The sequence below is a fragment of the Toxoplasma gondii genome, chromosome IX (assembly GCF_000006565.2).
Source record: "Toxoplasma gondii ME49 chromosome IX, whole genome shotgun sequence".
Classification (NCBI taxonomy): Eukaryota; Apicomplexa; class Conoidasida; order Eucoccidiorida; family Sarcocystidae; genus Toxoplasma; species Toxoplasma gondii.
The window spans coordinates 2,751,940-2,768,442 of record NC_031477.1 but is presented as its reverse complement, the minus strand read 5'-3'; the positions used below and the strand labels follow the sequence as shown (position 1 = coordinate 2,768,442).

Here is a 16,503-nt window from a genome sequence, read left to right as displayed (position 1 = left end):
CTCAATTACAATCGCGGCTGCCAGGATGCGAGCTCAGCTCCTGATACACGTTTCCGTGTTTTCCGTAGCTTATCCTCAAAGGTGGCAGATGACACCTTCAGGATCTACAGCACCATTGACATCGCCGCATATTGATGTTGAACCGAGGATGCCTTAAAGGCAAATCAGCTTCCCATGCTGCTTTTTGTTTCATATAAGAGACACTAGAGATCGTTCAGCATCGGCGCAGCTTCTTTAAAGAGGCCTACTGCGAAGCGAGACATGATCAAGGAAGAAATCAATCATCGGCGAAGTCAAACCCAACGGAATACGGAAGCAGGTGGAACCGTAACAGCTTCCTCATTGTTCGATAGAGAAGAGGTCTTTCAATGAGAAGACCTAATCGTTTTGACTCACAAACGGCTAGGTCTTCAGTATGGTACACGCAGTGAAACGGCGTGTTCTGCAGGATCAGACCAAAAGAGTTCACTTATGGTACTAGGAAATAGAAGGTCGCGTTCGTCCGTGGGAAAACTACTTTCGAACTACCAATATATATTGGTATAAACAACTCACCATATCCACCCGATTACGGAATACCTCCGAAACCTAAATGACACTGTTCATCATGAGGCCAAGTGAATCGTATACTCATGAAACTCATCCACGGATGATTAGTTCTTGCAGGAGGACAGACACGTCGAATCGAGATACAACCACGCGTCTTCCTCGCTCCTCTGGCATATCGTTTCACAGCATTCACCGATGTTTGTCGACTGTCCTCAGAAAGTAGGCACCCGCCCGTTTTGAGTGGCTTCTATTGGGGTGTGCCAACAGACGGCACCCTCCCAGCGGAATCACTACGAAACGCTTCATTTTGCAATGCGGTGGAGGGAGCGACACGTGATCTTGATTTGCAGCACCTCCCTACTTGTACTGTGGTGCCCACAGGGGTGCTCACAATTTCACCCACATACTGTTGTTCAATGTGCCGCTTTGTAGTTGCAGCAACGCAACTCCAGGGTTAAACAGCTGGTCTTCCCGATCACTGGCTTCGGGAACGTACGACAAATGGATGTGCGTGGTAAGCAAAGCGATCGCCATAAAAGTCTCGGGAGGGTCCTTTGTGAACCGCCTCCTGTTCAGACGCGACATGCAGTAAATAATCCTGCACGTTGACCAGTCTAATTTGCTATCCCCGGCCCCCGAAACCTTCGCTAGAAAATTTATCGCGGGGAAGCAGGCCATGTTCGATGCATACTTTGTCCTTGACTTCCGACCCTGCAGCTGGCGGAAGTCCACAAAATAATACCGTCTGGCCATCCAGTATTCTGTACCGTCATGCAAGCATTAGCGAAAGGGTGCCCCGCACTTCACTCTTGCCTCCGCAGTGACGTCTTCTTCTCTCGTTGCTGCAACATACAAACTGTTTAGTTGCGACATTGGCACCTGTGTTCGGTGGACTGCATAACATCCTTGAGGAGCTTCTGTTCCGAATTGTCGTCTTTTCAGGTGACGATTTTGCAAGTGTCTGGTGTATTGCACGGAAACGCGTGAGGAGTCTCAACAAGCATTTACGTGTACGGGTCGGTCCAAAAACCCGCGGGCACGGTCTGAAGTGATTCCAGTCCTTCTCCGCGTTTCATGCGTGTTGGCAATCGGGATTTACTGTACTTCCACCTCCTTGCTCTCTCTCTCAACTTCCTTGCAAACATCACTTCACCCAGTTTCACGAGTGCATGCTCTCGCAGTGCTGCCGCAGCGGTATCTGGGTGAACGTCTCGAAGTTTACTCTTCATTTCTTCAACCAGTGTATTAAATCCACGTAATTCCTTCCTCAGCACGATCTTTTCCTTGCAGGTGAAAGCTTTCTGTATGGCATCTAGAAGACCGCCTACTGCAGATGAACCGGAACTGTGTCCCTCTATCTGTGGAGGCATCTCGCTAACCGCCGGACTCACAGCTGCACCCGATGCCCCAGCAGGCTCTCCGGCCTCTTCTGGTTCACCTTCTTCCTGTATCGCAGGGAGGACGACGGCCCCCATTGACGGCAGCGAAAATAATTCTTTTCTACTTAGTCGCAATCGCGATTTTTTCTTCATTTTCGTAGGGTTCACAACCTCTTGCAACCGCGTTTTTCCGAGCCACAGAAGCAGGTCACGTGACGGGCCGTTCCCCCAACACGGCGATTCTCTCGAGAGCCTACGAAGACGCTCCTGTAACGTTACTCTCCCTTCCTTGTCAGCGTGCCCCATCGCTTCTTCTCTTCTCTTTTGCTCAAGGATCAGCGTCAGTTCTTGTGTCCCACGCGCCTCTGTTTCCGTCAGCCATTCCAAGTAGGCTTGCATCGTCGGAGAAACTAGCATGGTGGCTGCAACAGCAGCAGCGAAAGTCCGGTTGCCGAACTTTCTCACTGTTTCCTCTTTGGCATCTTTAAGTTCGCTGTCGCTCGGTTGCCACTTGATGAGCATCTCGTCCAAGCTTTTTCTGGGAGACGGCTCGTCCGTCCTACGCGTCTTGCTGGAGTGCTGTAAGAGCGCCACAGCCTGTCGCTTTGATTCCTGGGTGACCAACGCATCGACTCGGTCGTTGATACTTTTCCCCAAAATTGTCGACGCTGATGGAAGCGAACGCTCCATGCTCTTTGCCGCCATCGCTCCACTGAGGCCAGCACATGTCCATCCTATCGGACAGGCCACCCGGCGAGGGCGGGCACCTAGCTCAGGAGAGGGTGCTTCCGCTGGTGGCGTTGAAGAAAGTGATGGGAGGAGAGGAATTGGGTTGTGCGGATTCGATTGAGCATATCTAGTTTGTCCACTTTGTAAAGCGGTCGATCTCCGAGGAGGTGCGCTGTGACTGGACTCGGCGCCCCCACTGGAGGTAAGTTGGAGCTGCGACAAAGAGCTACTCACTTGCGACACGCTCGCATGTGAAGGCGCTGCAGCTTGCTGCGAAGGCGAACTCACAGCCTGGGAAGGCTGAACTGGTGCTGGAGAGCTGCTTTCCCCCGGATGCTGCCGCTTGCGTTTTTCTGTATCGCTTTTCGAAGACATGGCAAGCCGCCGCCTATACCCACCAGGCGTACGCTGGGGTTCAGGGCGACTGCCATGCGCGGTTCTTTGTCTGCGAGCATATGGTGGCCGTATGTTCGCAAGGAGTGTCACACAGAGAAGTGCAAAGGCAATTGTAGTGTCCCTGATCGTCTGAACCACCACAGCTTCACTGTCCCCAGGGTCGCAGTCGATCCAGGGCAATGACTCTACACTACTCGAGTCCTCAGCATCTAGCGGCGATGAGCTGTCATTCCAGGGGTCTCCAGTACTGGCTTCGGCGATCCTCGAATTATGAATGTGCTCTGTTGTCCCACAACACCGCTCCGCATTCACCGCGATTCGCCCCCGGGGTACCTCTGACCAGGCGGTGGCAATTCGTGCCGGTTGTTGGGAGCCTTCACATTGCAGAGAAGCGCAAAAAAGGAAGATGGAGCACAGGGCGACACGGCAGTCGTTCATGATTTCCATATGAGCGAGAGGGGTCAACCATAACACTTTCGGTGGTATTTCAGGACGACGGGGGGCGGCTGTCTGGGCTCGAAACAGGACGTCCAGGTTTGTGGGCTGTTGCTACCTGCTCACTATCCACATATCTGAATATCCACGAGAAAAAACACGAATCCTAACGCTCGCACCGTACGAAACGTGGGTACTACGAATGGCCTAACCGGATAAAGCATTTCGTTAAGAGAGTTTCCGTTAATGGCACGGCCTCAACGCAGAATCGTATTTTAGACGCACATGCTACCAGAGACGCAGTAAATTCGCTGTGAACACCCGTCGGGCAGGCTGTGCCAGCCCCCGTACGCCCGGCGCTCTATCAGGCGATTACGGGGTCTCCCCGTAAGCAATTGAGGGATATCCTTTGAAGATATTCCTGGCTACAACCCCTACGTTCCCCTACAAAGGTCAAGGTTCTGTGATGGGTCCGCACAAAAACAGGTTTACGGGTCTACCTCAGTGACGAACGTTTGTCGGGCGGGGTACTTGCCCGTTGGCAAAAATCGAGCAGCGAAGAGATTGAAAACCGCGATTTCTCTAGCAGCAATGGCAGCACGTGTTACCAGCCGAACCTCTGTGTTGGTGACAGGGATCCACCCAGTGTCGAAAATACGAAATAGTCCACACATGCCGCGATGGCGACGTCCCGCAGGTGCGTGTGGCAAGTGAACAGTGACCATTCCCCATGTGCATTCACTCCTTCTGAAAAAACTCTCATTTCATCTGGCAGACGCGTGGCACCCGCATGCTGTATCTGCGTGAAACTCTACAACCCCTTCGCTGTTACGAACCCCCGGCCGCTGACCCGCCTCTTTGCTACGTTAGGTACGCAGGTTCCTTGTTTAACTCTGTTGGGGGAAGACACGAGAAACCGTAGCACGCCCTTACGGTGACTGAATGTTAAGCGATGTGATGTGCGCTGGCGTCACCACTGCCTTCTTTTGTCTCCAGATGTACAGGGGGGGGGCGCGAACAGTGGCCGTTACTCAACCTTGCTCACGCCTTCGCGTCCCGGTTCGCAGCGAATATATACGCGGTGTAATCGGCTGGAAAAATCTCAAGCGGATAGACACCGATGCGCAGCATCCGGTCCAGCTCCGGCAGCCATTGCTTCTGCCCCCTATGCGTAAAGCGGCTCGTCCACAGCGGTGACCCGCTCATCAAGCGATCAGGTGTGTCGTTTTCAGGCCGAAGTTTGCCTCGGACTGTGGAACGCGGGTCGACGGGTTGCTCCGCGAAACAGCATGCGTTAGACAGACCAACAGACCTAGACAGGTCGCTTTCTCGCGCGTTGTCACGCTGAATGAGTCGACACATGAGTTCGACTGGATACATAGCTGTAAGTCTAAATGCATATAATTAGGGTAATCCGGAATCCTTCTTGACAGGAAGTTGAATCCTAATGCATGCACAAGTGTTTATTAGCAAAGGTAGCGTTTTCGCGAGTCGGAAATACTGGAGGAATCTGGCCATCGATGCAGAACACTACAGAAAGCGGAAGAACAAGGCTGCACTCTTGTTTCCTCTTCCTCTCCCCATTGTGAACAGCTCGGCTGATTTCAGACTTTGTTCTACCGGCCACTATGCCCAACAACTGCATGTCAAAAGTCATATTGAGGGAAGACGATAACAAAATGTCTTCTCAGGGGAAGTTGCGCCAAAGGTCCTTCCGTGCTCGGTCGGCAGCCCACGGTTGTGGTTTGCGGTATAGTGGAAGCAGCAGTGCCACAATAAAAGACACCAGGGGACCCAAAGAGAGTCATTCGGCGGAAGAAGCGACCACGAAGAGATTATGAAAACGTAGCAAGCACGGAACATCACACTACTCCACAATGCAGCAAAAAGGAACTGCGCAAGCACGGAACATCACACTACTCCACACTGCAGCAAAAAGGAACTGCGCAAGCACGGCCCAGCCATCGAATAGACTTGCTAAGGAAAGTCAGCGTTGATTGAGGGATGTACCAATCACCGCGGAATGTGTACGAATCATCAAAGGTAAATCAAAGATTCTCAAGGAAAGCGGCAACGACGAAGATCAAATTGACGAACAGACAGAAGAAGTAGTCAGCAGTCGAGAAATCTCGTCAAAACGGGCTGAAAAGCAGCCAGTGCCTCCTGTTCGTTCTTTTTCTTTCGGAGGCTTCAGCGCCTGCCAGACACATCTTTCGTGGCAGATACTGAAATGCACGCTTGTCCTGTCTTTCATTCTCGTCTACATGGCCTAACGCTTCGAGCCACTCTGTTTCCTGTACCCACCTACCCGCTAGGGTCCCTAAAGTTTCCCTGGAGATTTGACCGTTTGAGGCAGATGGAACAATTGAGTTTCTCCAAGAAGAATGACACCTTTTCACGAATGTTGCATACACACATAACACATGCTTCTTCTTCGTTCCGTGCATGCTGCTGCGTGGAGTGTTGTCATTCTCATACATGCAGTTGCTGGTGAGCGACATCAACAGCAGACGTTTCACGGCTTAGTCCGAATGGGGCATCCATACACACACTCGGGCGCCTACGGCGCGCCCCGCAACAGTTAGGGGGGGGGCAGAGGCAGCTTTGTTCTGCTTCCAGTAGGACCTTTGGACTCTGGCATCACTGGTTTGCGACTACGAAGTAGCTGTCTACGTGGGAAACTCTGGATGCATGCTTTCCTCAGTGGTTGTAATATTCGTGATCCCGGCCAACATCTCGGCCTGCAAAGAACGTCTTTAGCCAGTCAAAGAGGCATATCGTTCGACTGCGCCACGTGATTTGCATCTGCGTATATACGGCCTGAGAAAGACACGTGGAGACACACATCACGCCTTTCCTTTCACGATGGAAAACTGTAGAGACCTGTCTCTCTCTCTTCACGAGTACAGCTACACGTGTATCGACAGCCCACGAGGACAACATCTGCTGCACGTAAAAAGTTTCCCCTACTCGAACTCGACCACCACGCAGTTCACCGCGAGGCGAAAAGATACAAAAGAATGGTACAAAAGCGGATGTAGATCATCCAGAGGCTGTGATGCAGACGCCCACTTCCCTTCCGTGGCTGCGCACGCATCCCTTGGGCAGGAACCCCGGAAAAGGAAACGAGCACGCGTTTACCATACTGAATGAAATATTTGTACACCTTGTATGCACATGTCTCTTTGCGGGAATCCTCCACCCTTGCTAGGCCAAGGGATGCCTGCAGAAACGCTCGCGATTTGTCGGCAGCGAAGTCGGAAGAAAATCTAAGATTTATATCTACATACGGTAGTCACTGCCCCTTTTCAGCTGATCCACCATATAAGAGGTATGAAGACGTCAGCGCTACTGTCGTGAAGCTGCCGACTCCAGCGAAACATTCCCGCAAACAGCGTACTCACCTTCCAGAAGGGGAGCGAGAGGAAACCGCCCTTGATATTGAAGTACGGCAAATGTGCCACCGCCTGGCCACTCCCTGGGGCAGGAAAAACACGAAAAGAAGCCATAAACACAAAAAACTGATGAGCCGCCATATTGTGAAATGCAGGCGAGGGTAAATTCGTGATGCGAATGATGTAAGAGAACATGTAACACACGTCCGAATCCAAGCGCGTTTCTTGTGTCCTGATACATGCAAAGGAGATCTCCAGTACGACGTTCAGACATACCTGCAGCCGCGCAGAACGGACGCTCATACAGATACATGTACGCGTATGTATGTATACGCGCTATGAGGTCTATGTACACACGTATACATTGGTACTCACCAACATAAGCGAGAGAGCCGTTCCACGTTTCCTGGAAAGCAGGCGCGTCGGCTTTTTCTTCTGGGTGGGGACATTCGTTGAACACTTTCGCGAGGTAAATGCCTTCTTGACGGGCGTTCTGAGCTGTCGGCGCAGGGGGTCGGTAAGCCGCGTCGATCTCGGCTACAAGAAAAACGACAGGTGGACAGCCAATCCATGCAGCAAGACCTCAAGTATTCTGTTTTCGCACACCCATGACCGACGCGTATTCAAACAAGAACCCAACCGCTTGCGGAACACTGGTGACAGTCCGCCAGAAAGGCCTGGCTCGGGTGCCTTTGCGCCGCACCCCTTTGTACTTGGGCACACCCATGGAAATCCTTGGCGTATCTGAGTTCAGCTGGAAGGAGGAAACAGGCTTTTCTACATCCGCGAGAAACGCACCTAGGAAAGACTTGAACTGGTCTGCAGGCAAATGCTCGTTGGACTGAAGTTTCGCGAAGTTGAACTTGAGAGGACTCAGCTGAGGGAACTGTTGAGCTAGGGTCGGTGCGTGTCGGCCAAGCCACTGGGGGGTCGGTTCGGCAGCGCTGCGGAAGACAAGGCCAAGACGAGAAAAGCTCGGGCGTTTCATGGTGCCGGTGAGCGCAGGCATTTCCTCGACTGCCTCCACCTTGAAGGCGAATTCGCTTTTGAGTGGATATTTCAACTTCATCACTGAACTGAAATAGCGAAGGGCTCGTTGCCACTACTTTAACGTTCCTTCTCTCCGCAGACGCTGTTTTCCTCAGGTCTTTTCCAGACTTACCCCGCTTTCGAGAACAGCTCTTGCGCAGCGTCCGCCAGCCGTGGGGGTGCAATGGCAGCGCAGTCACCTAAAGCGTACACATTTGGCTGGTTCAGCAAGCGAAGCTGAGCGTCGACGGGAAGGCCTCGAAGACGAGGTTTTCCTTCGACATTTGGGAAATTCTCTGCGATAATCTTCTTCACGAGGGGCACCTCACCCACGCCGCTTGCCCATAACACAAATCCGTGCAGCAACTCCTTGGGCTGGACACAAAAAGTCACATTTCTGCCTGCAACTGGAGTCAATCCATCGTCCTGGGAGCAGTCAGTGGCTGAACGAGTTAATGTTCTCTGGGGAAGGTCGCGACGACGACTACTCAGATGCGAGTGTGACTAGTACTACCGTACTAGAAGGAATCACCTGCAACAGGACTGTTGATCGTTTCTCGGGAGCATCTATTCTACGAGTCGGCCCACTGGTTATATAACCTAGTATCCACTTGGACCCACGGATGGACCTACAGACACTAAGGTCTTCAACAGGCATTCCTAGGCACCGACATGGCGAGTTATGATGCTACACGGACAGTAGATCTACAGGCCGCCCAAGAGTCGAGGAAACGAGATTGATAAAAAAAAAGCAGAATCAGGGAGAGAAGAACAGAGAACAGGCGTGTGGACCCTGAACGCGTGTGGACCCTGAACGCGCTCCACCTCTGAAGAAGGCCAATGTGCAGCTCTAAATGTGGGTGTCTTCGAGAAGGAAAGGAGAATTATTAGAGCAAACACACGGGATGCATGGTCCGACGACTTCAAAAACAGACGAAGAAGACAGGGCTCGCCTTCACGGCTTTGAGGCAAGGGAGGCACACAAACATGCGGGAAGGAAGGATGCCGAGAGACTGAACAAGACAGAGAGAGCATAACGAGAGACCGAAGCAGACAGAGCGAACAAAGAGAGAAGAGAACGAGACGACGGAGCAGCGATCGAAGAAGGAGAGACGACAGAGGCGAGAGACCACAGAGCACAAGCCACTATGCGGTGTGAAGGGCATTGGCGAACAGTGTGAAGGCGGGGTGTCGGGGACCAGGGCGATACTCGGAAAGCTCGTTAGAGAGAAGGAAAAAGAAAAGAATGGGTGATACAAACGTTCGCAGACGACAGCCGAACGGTCGACACCGCAAAGCGACACACCAGCTCCGCGTCACCTCAGGAACCAACAGCAAGCGCCCGAAAAGACAAGGGAGCGTGAGACCATTGAACTGAGTGATCTCGATGTGGACACCGCAATACTGCTGCTCAGCTGGATCCAGCTGTAGCGGAATCTAGAGAAACCTCTGCCAAAAAAAGACGCGTGAAGTTTTCGACAGCCGTCAAACAGGGTGACAGCCTACCTCTTTTGAGGCGCCAGGTTCGTTGGAAACATAACGTACAGAGGTCGCGTCCACGCCGACGACGGTGCTTCGAAGCAACAGTTTGACGTGCAACTCCTCCGTCAGAGTTTTCTCCGCAAAAGCGGAAATGTCTGGCGGGTACGTCCCCAGCAAACGGCTCCCGCCTTCGATCAAGGAAATGCTCACGTGAGGAATCAGCTGCACAGAAACACAGACGCGCATGCAGACACATCCCAGTTCAGATGCCGACATATACATATACATATACATATATATATATATATAAAGTGTATATATATATATCTATATATATCTATATATATCTATATCTATATATATATATACCAAACCCTTTTTTGAGTCAAGCACGTGAGGTGTACAAGATGACGTCGAGTCTGCATTATATACGCTTTCTGGGTGTCACGTATGGGTCGCTGTTCGCAGTCGTATTGATAGCGCGCGAGGAAAAAGACTTCTCAGATGCTCGTTTGATTCAAGCCATCGTCGTGAAAGATGTTTCGTCGTTTCCATCGACCAGGAAAGGCTGGCAAGACTCTTCAATCTGCTGCGATCACTACAGTGTAGCCTGCCTCACCCCCTTCTCAGCTAGGAAGAGGGCCTCCTCGTACAGGCGCTAAGATCGTGAAGCAGATATGTAATAACCGTGAATAAGTGGAGGAAATGTGCCCTCAGTAAGAAGCAGAAGTTCACTGCATGCAGGCTCCTTCTCGCTTTCTTCTACGAAAGCGACGAGACACGAGCGTGACGAGAGACCAAGTCGCGTCCTCCTCGGAACATCTAGCAACGTCAGAGGTTCGTCTCGTTTTCCGGAAACCCTGTGTCCGCTTTTTCTGCAGAAGTTCAGTCTAGAAGGGAAGCGGCTTTTCTTTCGAGCCAGCAAAAAACACACGCGTACCTGCGGGAAGTACTTGCTCATGTCCTCTTTGATGAAATCGGCGAACTCTGCTGCGCTTTCGACACCCGTCGGGCCTCCGCCAACGACAACAAAGTGCAAAAGGCGGTCGCGTTCTTTCTCAGATGTTTCTGAGGGAAAGGACAAAAGCAGTTGTACATGTGCAGCCCCGACTTGCTAGTGTGATCATGTCGCCTCCTATCGTAGCTCTTCTTCACTGCCCTCCTCCGGGATCATCCTTGGACCTCCACAGATGAGAATAAAAGGACCAATCCTTCGCGAGAACACAAAGACGCGAACGCCCTCTGCTTGTCAGTCGGGAAACGCATTCACTCGCTGACACCAACAGGGCTCGAGAGCAGCCCATACAGAGAACTCCGAGACATTGCATTTCCATGCTATTCGAATTCGTAGACTCACAAAAATGCATATGCAGATGTTTTTATAAAGATATATACAAATATGTCACATACAAGGTATTCAAACGTACATGTATATACATATAAATATCTACAACATGTGCATCTACACAAATGTTTACAAGTGCACAAATATGTATGTAAACTCAGCTGCACTTGGATTTGACATTCTGTTTAATTCAACACCAGAAATATAGAGGCAGATCTGAAATGTGCCTGTGGTGGTTGCTTTTGTCGAGGTACCTGAGAAATTGAAGGACTTACGCGGCAGGGCTGCGAGTTCGAAGTTGTTCATCACTTTCTTCCGGATGGCCATTGCATGCTCCACCTCCTTCAGAAAAAACGCGTTTGCAGCTACGTCCTTGATACCGAAGGTGTTCGACTCCGACCCAACCGCAATGACCAGGTAGTCGTACTTCACCTTGAAATGTCCACCCTGGCGGCTGTCGCAGGCTGTTTGGAACCGAAAATGCATGCAGAAAAGTGCGTGACAGGAAAACCGAGTCGACGAACGAAACTTTCACGATGCATCTACACGCACACACATGCGTGCACACATACACGCATAGCTGCATATGCATATTTATATAGACATTCACATATATATATATATATCATTCATATAGATTTCATATATATATATATATATGTATATGCATGTATATATGCCTGCCTATGTATTTATGTATATGAGTGTATAGATATGGTTAGATGCATGTAAGATAAGCTTAGGCGTCTGCATAGAGCGAAGGCATTGCCGAAAGCGACGAGGCGGTGGTAACTGGGGAGGAAGAGGCAGCGTCTTCACCTGAGGCGGCAGATCTCAGGTGAAAGTGCCCAGCGAGGACCTAGCAGGGCTTCACTTCCTCGTCGTGTAATGAGCACGCACAGAAGATGCAAACACGCGTTGAAGTCGAGAAAAAGAAAAGCCTACCGACGATGCGATTCTTGAAGTCCACATCTGTGCAGTGAGCCTCGTAGAAGTCAGCGACCTTCCGGCCGTTGCGGTAGGTCAACGAGCGCACAGGCTACAGGAATACCACCCGACAGAAAGACACCGGACTCTTCATTTAAAGTTGTACATCGACATACACAGATATACACTACATCTGGAGCGACAGGGCATTGGTCGGCGAACAGATCCGCCCATAGAGACAGCGAAATACAGGTAGGTACGGAGATCTCTTGATAGACCGACATAGAAACTGAGACGTCGATCGAGGGGGACAGATGCAGAGAGACAGATACAGATGCACACAGGCACACATACATCTATACGAATCGATGAATGTTACCGTAACGGTACATCCAGGTGAAAGCGCTTTTCTCCGTAAGGCAACGTCGACTGGTACATCCACGCCTGTTTGAGGCTCGAGAGAAGGTGCAGTACAAATCAACACTTGCTGGGAGCAAGGAGCTCGTCTGAAGAGCTGGCGCCTTCCCAAAGGAAAGTCGAAAGCTGCAGCACCACGTCCACATTTACCTCTAAAATGGTACACAGGTATGCACATGACGCATACGTATATAAAAAATATATACACATCTACTTGTAGATAGATACACACACACATATGCATGCACATCCTTATGTGAATCGAATACATACAATTATGTATGAGGACGCATTTGCATGCAGAGGACACTCTAAGAAACGTCACACTTTGGAAACAGAACTGGGAGGCAATGACGCTATAAATGGAAGGACTCTGTTTGCTCGAGAAACGACGCCGAGACGTTGTCTCACGACGGGGAAATCCTCCGACGGACCTCAATGCAGGAGAGCGGCGAGAGGGTGCCGGCACAGACGGAGGGGAGAAGAGGCGTAAAAGTGAAGTAGTTGCGCGGCGAAATCACAGTGACATCGTAGCTGCATGCATAAAGAGGAAGAAAAGCTTTCAAGAGAAATAATTCTGGATCCATTGAGTGCAGAGGTAGATGTCGCGAAAGCGAACACAAAGCGACAGCGAAACCTGTGCAGAGTCCGTAGAGGTCACGAACTCGCGAAAGCGCAGCCGCTGAGCTATTACCGTCGCTATTCTTCGACGGCAATCGACGGGCAGTGAGAACGAGTGTATGTACACCTCATATGCACAGCGTCGATGAGCAAGTATATTGTAAGCAGATGCGGTTCCAACTGACACACATCCCACTGTGAGCCGGAGAACCGGGAAGACCCGGCAGTGGCGAATTTTCGTCAGAGGAGAGGTCCTTCATGTTTCCAGCGCTGCGGCCGACTAGTCATTCTCAGCCGAGTTATGTCTTTCTCTCTTCTTATCTAGGAAAGACAGCAAATCCTCACCTGTAACGAGGGAGACGCACATGGACCTACCTAGCGGTGCATCGAATTACTCCAACCTACGGTATATAGAGAAACCCTATCTCACATACATGCACCTTCGTATACATATATTTGCACATGTACATGCATACGCATGCAAAAATAAAAAAAATAGACTGGTACATATATATATATATATATATATATATATAAAGATAGGTGTATATGTAGAGTTACATATACAACGACTACACACAACTGTGAACATTTTTTGGACTGCATGCAGTGTTTGATCGTTTATAAGCAGGAAGCAAATTCCCCGTACATGTTTGGGTCGAGGTGTCGGAAGAAATTGACAGATGCCCAGCCGGTTCCGAGGACAACGACTTTCTGCGGGGGTCCAGTGTATGGCTTTGCGTTTCTCGACTTGACATTTTTCATAAAGCCTTGAAAAGAGAAGGTCGAGAAGGCCCGTTCGTTTGTGAGGCCCTTCTCTCGCGAACCGTGGCTTTTCTGAGTCGCCGACAACGGAAAAGAAGAGCAAAGGCTCGTCCCGAATCTCGGCGCATTTGTCTCCGTGGCCGTCTGCTCGCCTCTCGCGGTAGAGAAACCGAAGGGTGCCTTTCCGGCTTCCTCGCTCCGTGTCAAGGGTCCTCTGGAAGCAAATCTCGGGTGTACGGACAGCCCAGGTGTGGGGCTGCGCAGACCAAAGGCAGTATCTGCGCCTTGCTTCAAGAGTGGAGACGAGAAAATTGGAGAAGCGAAGGGCGCCAACTTCGCAGCGACGGATCGGCTTCTGCGCGAGGGCAGGCTGCCTGCTGCTGAGCTGGAGAAGAGCATCGCCATCTTGAAAAAAACGAGAGAAAGCGCACCTAGCGAACAGACCGAAGAGAACGTCTACACGCGACTCGCATCGAGGGAGTCGGGCATCGAGCTTGAAACAGTGTCTTTGGAGCCAAACGTTAAACAGTGATCTTCAAGATCTAAACCAGGAATCCGAGAGGTCGGAGAATATCCTGTCACACATCCGTGTACACGAGAACGCCGTCAACTCTCGGGGTTTTCACTGGCCAATTGCGGGGCTTTCGCGACCTGCTATAGTCCCACAAATCTACCCAGGCTGACTGGAGGAGATGGAGGGAGTGTGACACAGAAGAGAAGAAGAAATTGAGTTTCTTCGAGTTTCGTTGTCGAGGAGAGCTGAAGAAGTCGACAGATTTCGACGGCAGTCACGGCCTTTGAGGCTGGCGCAGTGGTGTCCTGCGGGGACTGCGTCTGGGAAGGACGGAGAGTTTTATTTTCAAGAGAAGTCAAGAGGCAGAAAGAGGAGAGCACGGCAGGAACAAGACGGAGACGGAGCCGAAGAGAAGACCGAGAGTAAGAGAATGCCGAGAGCGACAGAGAACAGGCGGCAAGGCAGAGAACACAGAGCAGAAACGAAGAGTACGCTGCCGGAACGCAGTGTTACTCTAGCAGGAAAGATGTTTTTCAGAAGAAAAGAACAGTCTCACGGTACACAGAGAGAGCCGCGAACGAGCAGTGGTCGCTTTCTTCGCGCCTCCCAAGTCCCTCGAGAAATGTGCCGCACATGCACCCCCAGTGCCCGCAAACAATACTCCCGCGGTCGACCGACTGTTGCATGTGTTGTCACGCTGAGCCGTTTTCCAGACGGCCTGCTGAAGATCTAATAAGGGAAACAAAACGCCTCCTTGCTTCCAGAGATTGCATAGATTGCCTCCACACGTATTTCTCTGCTGATTGGTTTCGGCCAACACATGCGCCTTATTCCCCAGTTTCCGTCCGAGCAACGCAACCGACAGACCCGCCAGTCACTCGCGCGACAGCGCACTCGACGCCCGATCCGTCCCCGTTAGTTTGTCGGGGGTCCTTCGCTGCATATCTCCAGAATCGAGGGGGAATCTTGTCTGCAATGGCGGATTCAAGTAGCCACGAAAATACTCGCGGACATTGGACATCCGTCGTTCCCGACCGTGCAGGTCCGTCGTGCATGCGTAAAACCGCGGAGCCCTGGCGCCACATGCCACAACAGCCTCGGGTGCCTTTTCTCTTCGAATCACTCGAATCGCCTTTGTGAACCTTTTGCATTCAGGTGAAGTCGGTACACATGGAAGCAAAGTGGTTGCATCCGTTTGCACACACGCCACGGAAACTGCTTCACTAGAGCGCTGTAAACACAACACGCCGCCACAGTCCCCTCAGAGGTCAAAGAAAATCTCCTCTTCGTTGTGGATGTTTCCAGACAGAACGTACAGACAGACAACACAAAAATAAAGGAAACGGTTGTATCTGCAGCACCGCCAAAAGCACGAAAGCACAGAGGCAGCAGGGCCGTTTTGTAGGTAGTGTACGTACACCTGAGGGCAGGCACGATCTGAGGCTGACGGTTTCCTGCGATCGCAAGGAACTCCGTTATTGTGCAAATTTTGGGTTTTTACGTGATGGCCAGTATCTTTCCTAAACGTGTAAAGGAAAAGGTGGGATGCTAGCTCATCTTTCGTTAGGTTAGGGATGGGGAGGAGCCGGCAAAGTTGGGGTGCGAGGGAAAATTGAAACATCGTGTTCATTTAGCGCTGCAGGAGTGTAGGTTAGATAATCAGTAGGTCTCTCGTGGAATCAGTGAGATGTATGCGTTCATGGAACGTATATATCTTGTGACGATTCGAGGAGCACGGGCGACTTACAGCTTGCCGAGTACGCTTGAGCAGCGTAAGTTGAGATGACCAGGTGGCTGAGCGTATCGACGACTCCCATAATTGTTAACAGCATACAGCTGTTGCAGAAATAGAATCAATTCAACGCCATCTATTTAATAAGATAAAGATATGCAAGTCCAAACCGTACACAGATTATTTGTGCTTACCTCTGCATCTCATATGTTCTCTGAAATAAAAGAGTCAAAGAACGCGTGGATAAGGCTTGCAGAAGGCATGTATTGAAAATTCGAGAACATGTGGGCGATAGTCTACCAGAGAATGCGTAGGAATGCTCTCGGCGTTCCAGGAGGAGTTTCGAGCTCTGCTTGTGCTCGGAGCTCATCTGTATTGGTTGGCACGAGCTTTCGCTATCGGCGCAAACATTTCAGCTCCCTATTGTCCTTACTACAGCGCCAGCATTCATATGTGTCGTGCTCCGCGCGAATGCACGAGATCTCCGGCTAAGCGCTTCTGCTTGACAGGTCCTGGTCAGTGCAACTTCTTACAGGAAACTCTGTGACACAAAACGGTTAAGTGACTTCCAATTCTTCCCCACATTTGATCGTCGACGCGATTGTTCGAGCTGCAGCCCCAGAGTGGTTGAGTGAGAGACTGTGAGTTGAAGGCATACACGACAAAAGCAGAAGCGCCATAAGTGCCATGTCTAACCTATCGTGGTGGGGGAGCCTCAAAGTATGGACTCGGATCTCTTTGTTCAGATCTTTGTGACTAGTTTCCTTCGATAGTTTCTTCGGAACCAA

The 16,503-nt window shown here is 50.9% G+C and overlaps 2 protein-coding genes across 2 annotated transcripts; both read right to left on the bottom strand.

Annotated features, from left to right (window-relative positions):
• Nucleotides 1-26: 26 nt before the first annotated feature.
• On the bottom strand, nt 27-3,736 carry TGME49_288840 (hypothetical protein). The gene has a single exon (XM_002368279.1). It carries the CDS (start codon nt 3,498-3,500, stop codon nt 1,554-1,556), a length of 1,947 nt encoding a protein of 648 aa, XP_002368320.1. The 5' UTR covers nt 3,501-3,736; the 3' UTR covers nt 27-1,553.
• Nucleotides 3,737-4,934: 1,198 nt separating this feature from the next.
• TGME49_288830 (NADH dehydrogenase (NDH2-II)) lies at nt 4,935-14,518 on the bottom strand. The gene is made up of 11 exons (XM_002368278.2): nt 13,354-14,518; nt 12,518-12,617; nt 11,685-11,778; nt 11,015-11,203; nt 10,335-10,462; nt 9,419-9,616; nt 8,046-8,287; nt 7,682-7,827; nt 7,259-7,420; nt 6,893-6,966; nt 4,935-6,308 (listed from the first exon to the last, which is right to left on the bottom strand). Exons 1-11 carry the CDS (start codon nt 13,872-13,874, stop codon nt 6,189-6,191), a joined length of 1,974 nt encoding a protein of 657 aa, XP_002368319.1. The 5' UTR covers nt 13,875-14,518; the 3' UTR covers nt 4,935-6,188.
• Nucleotides 14,519-16,503: the final 1,985 nt, after the last annotated feature.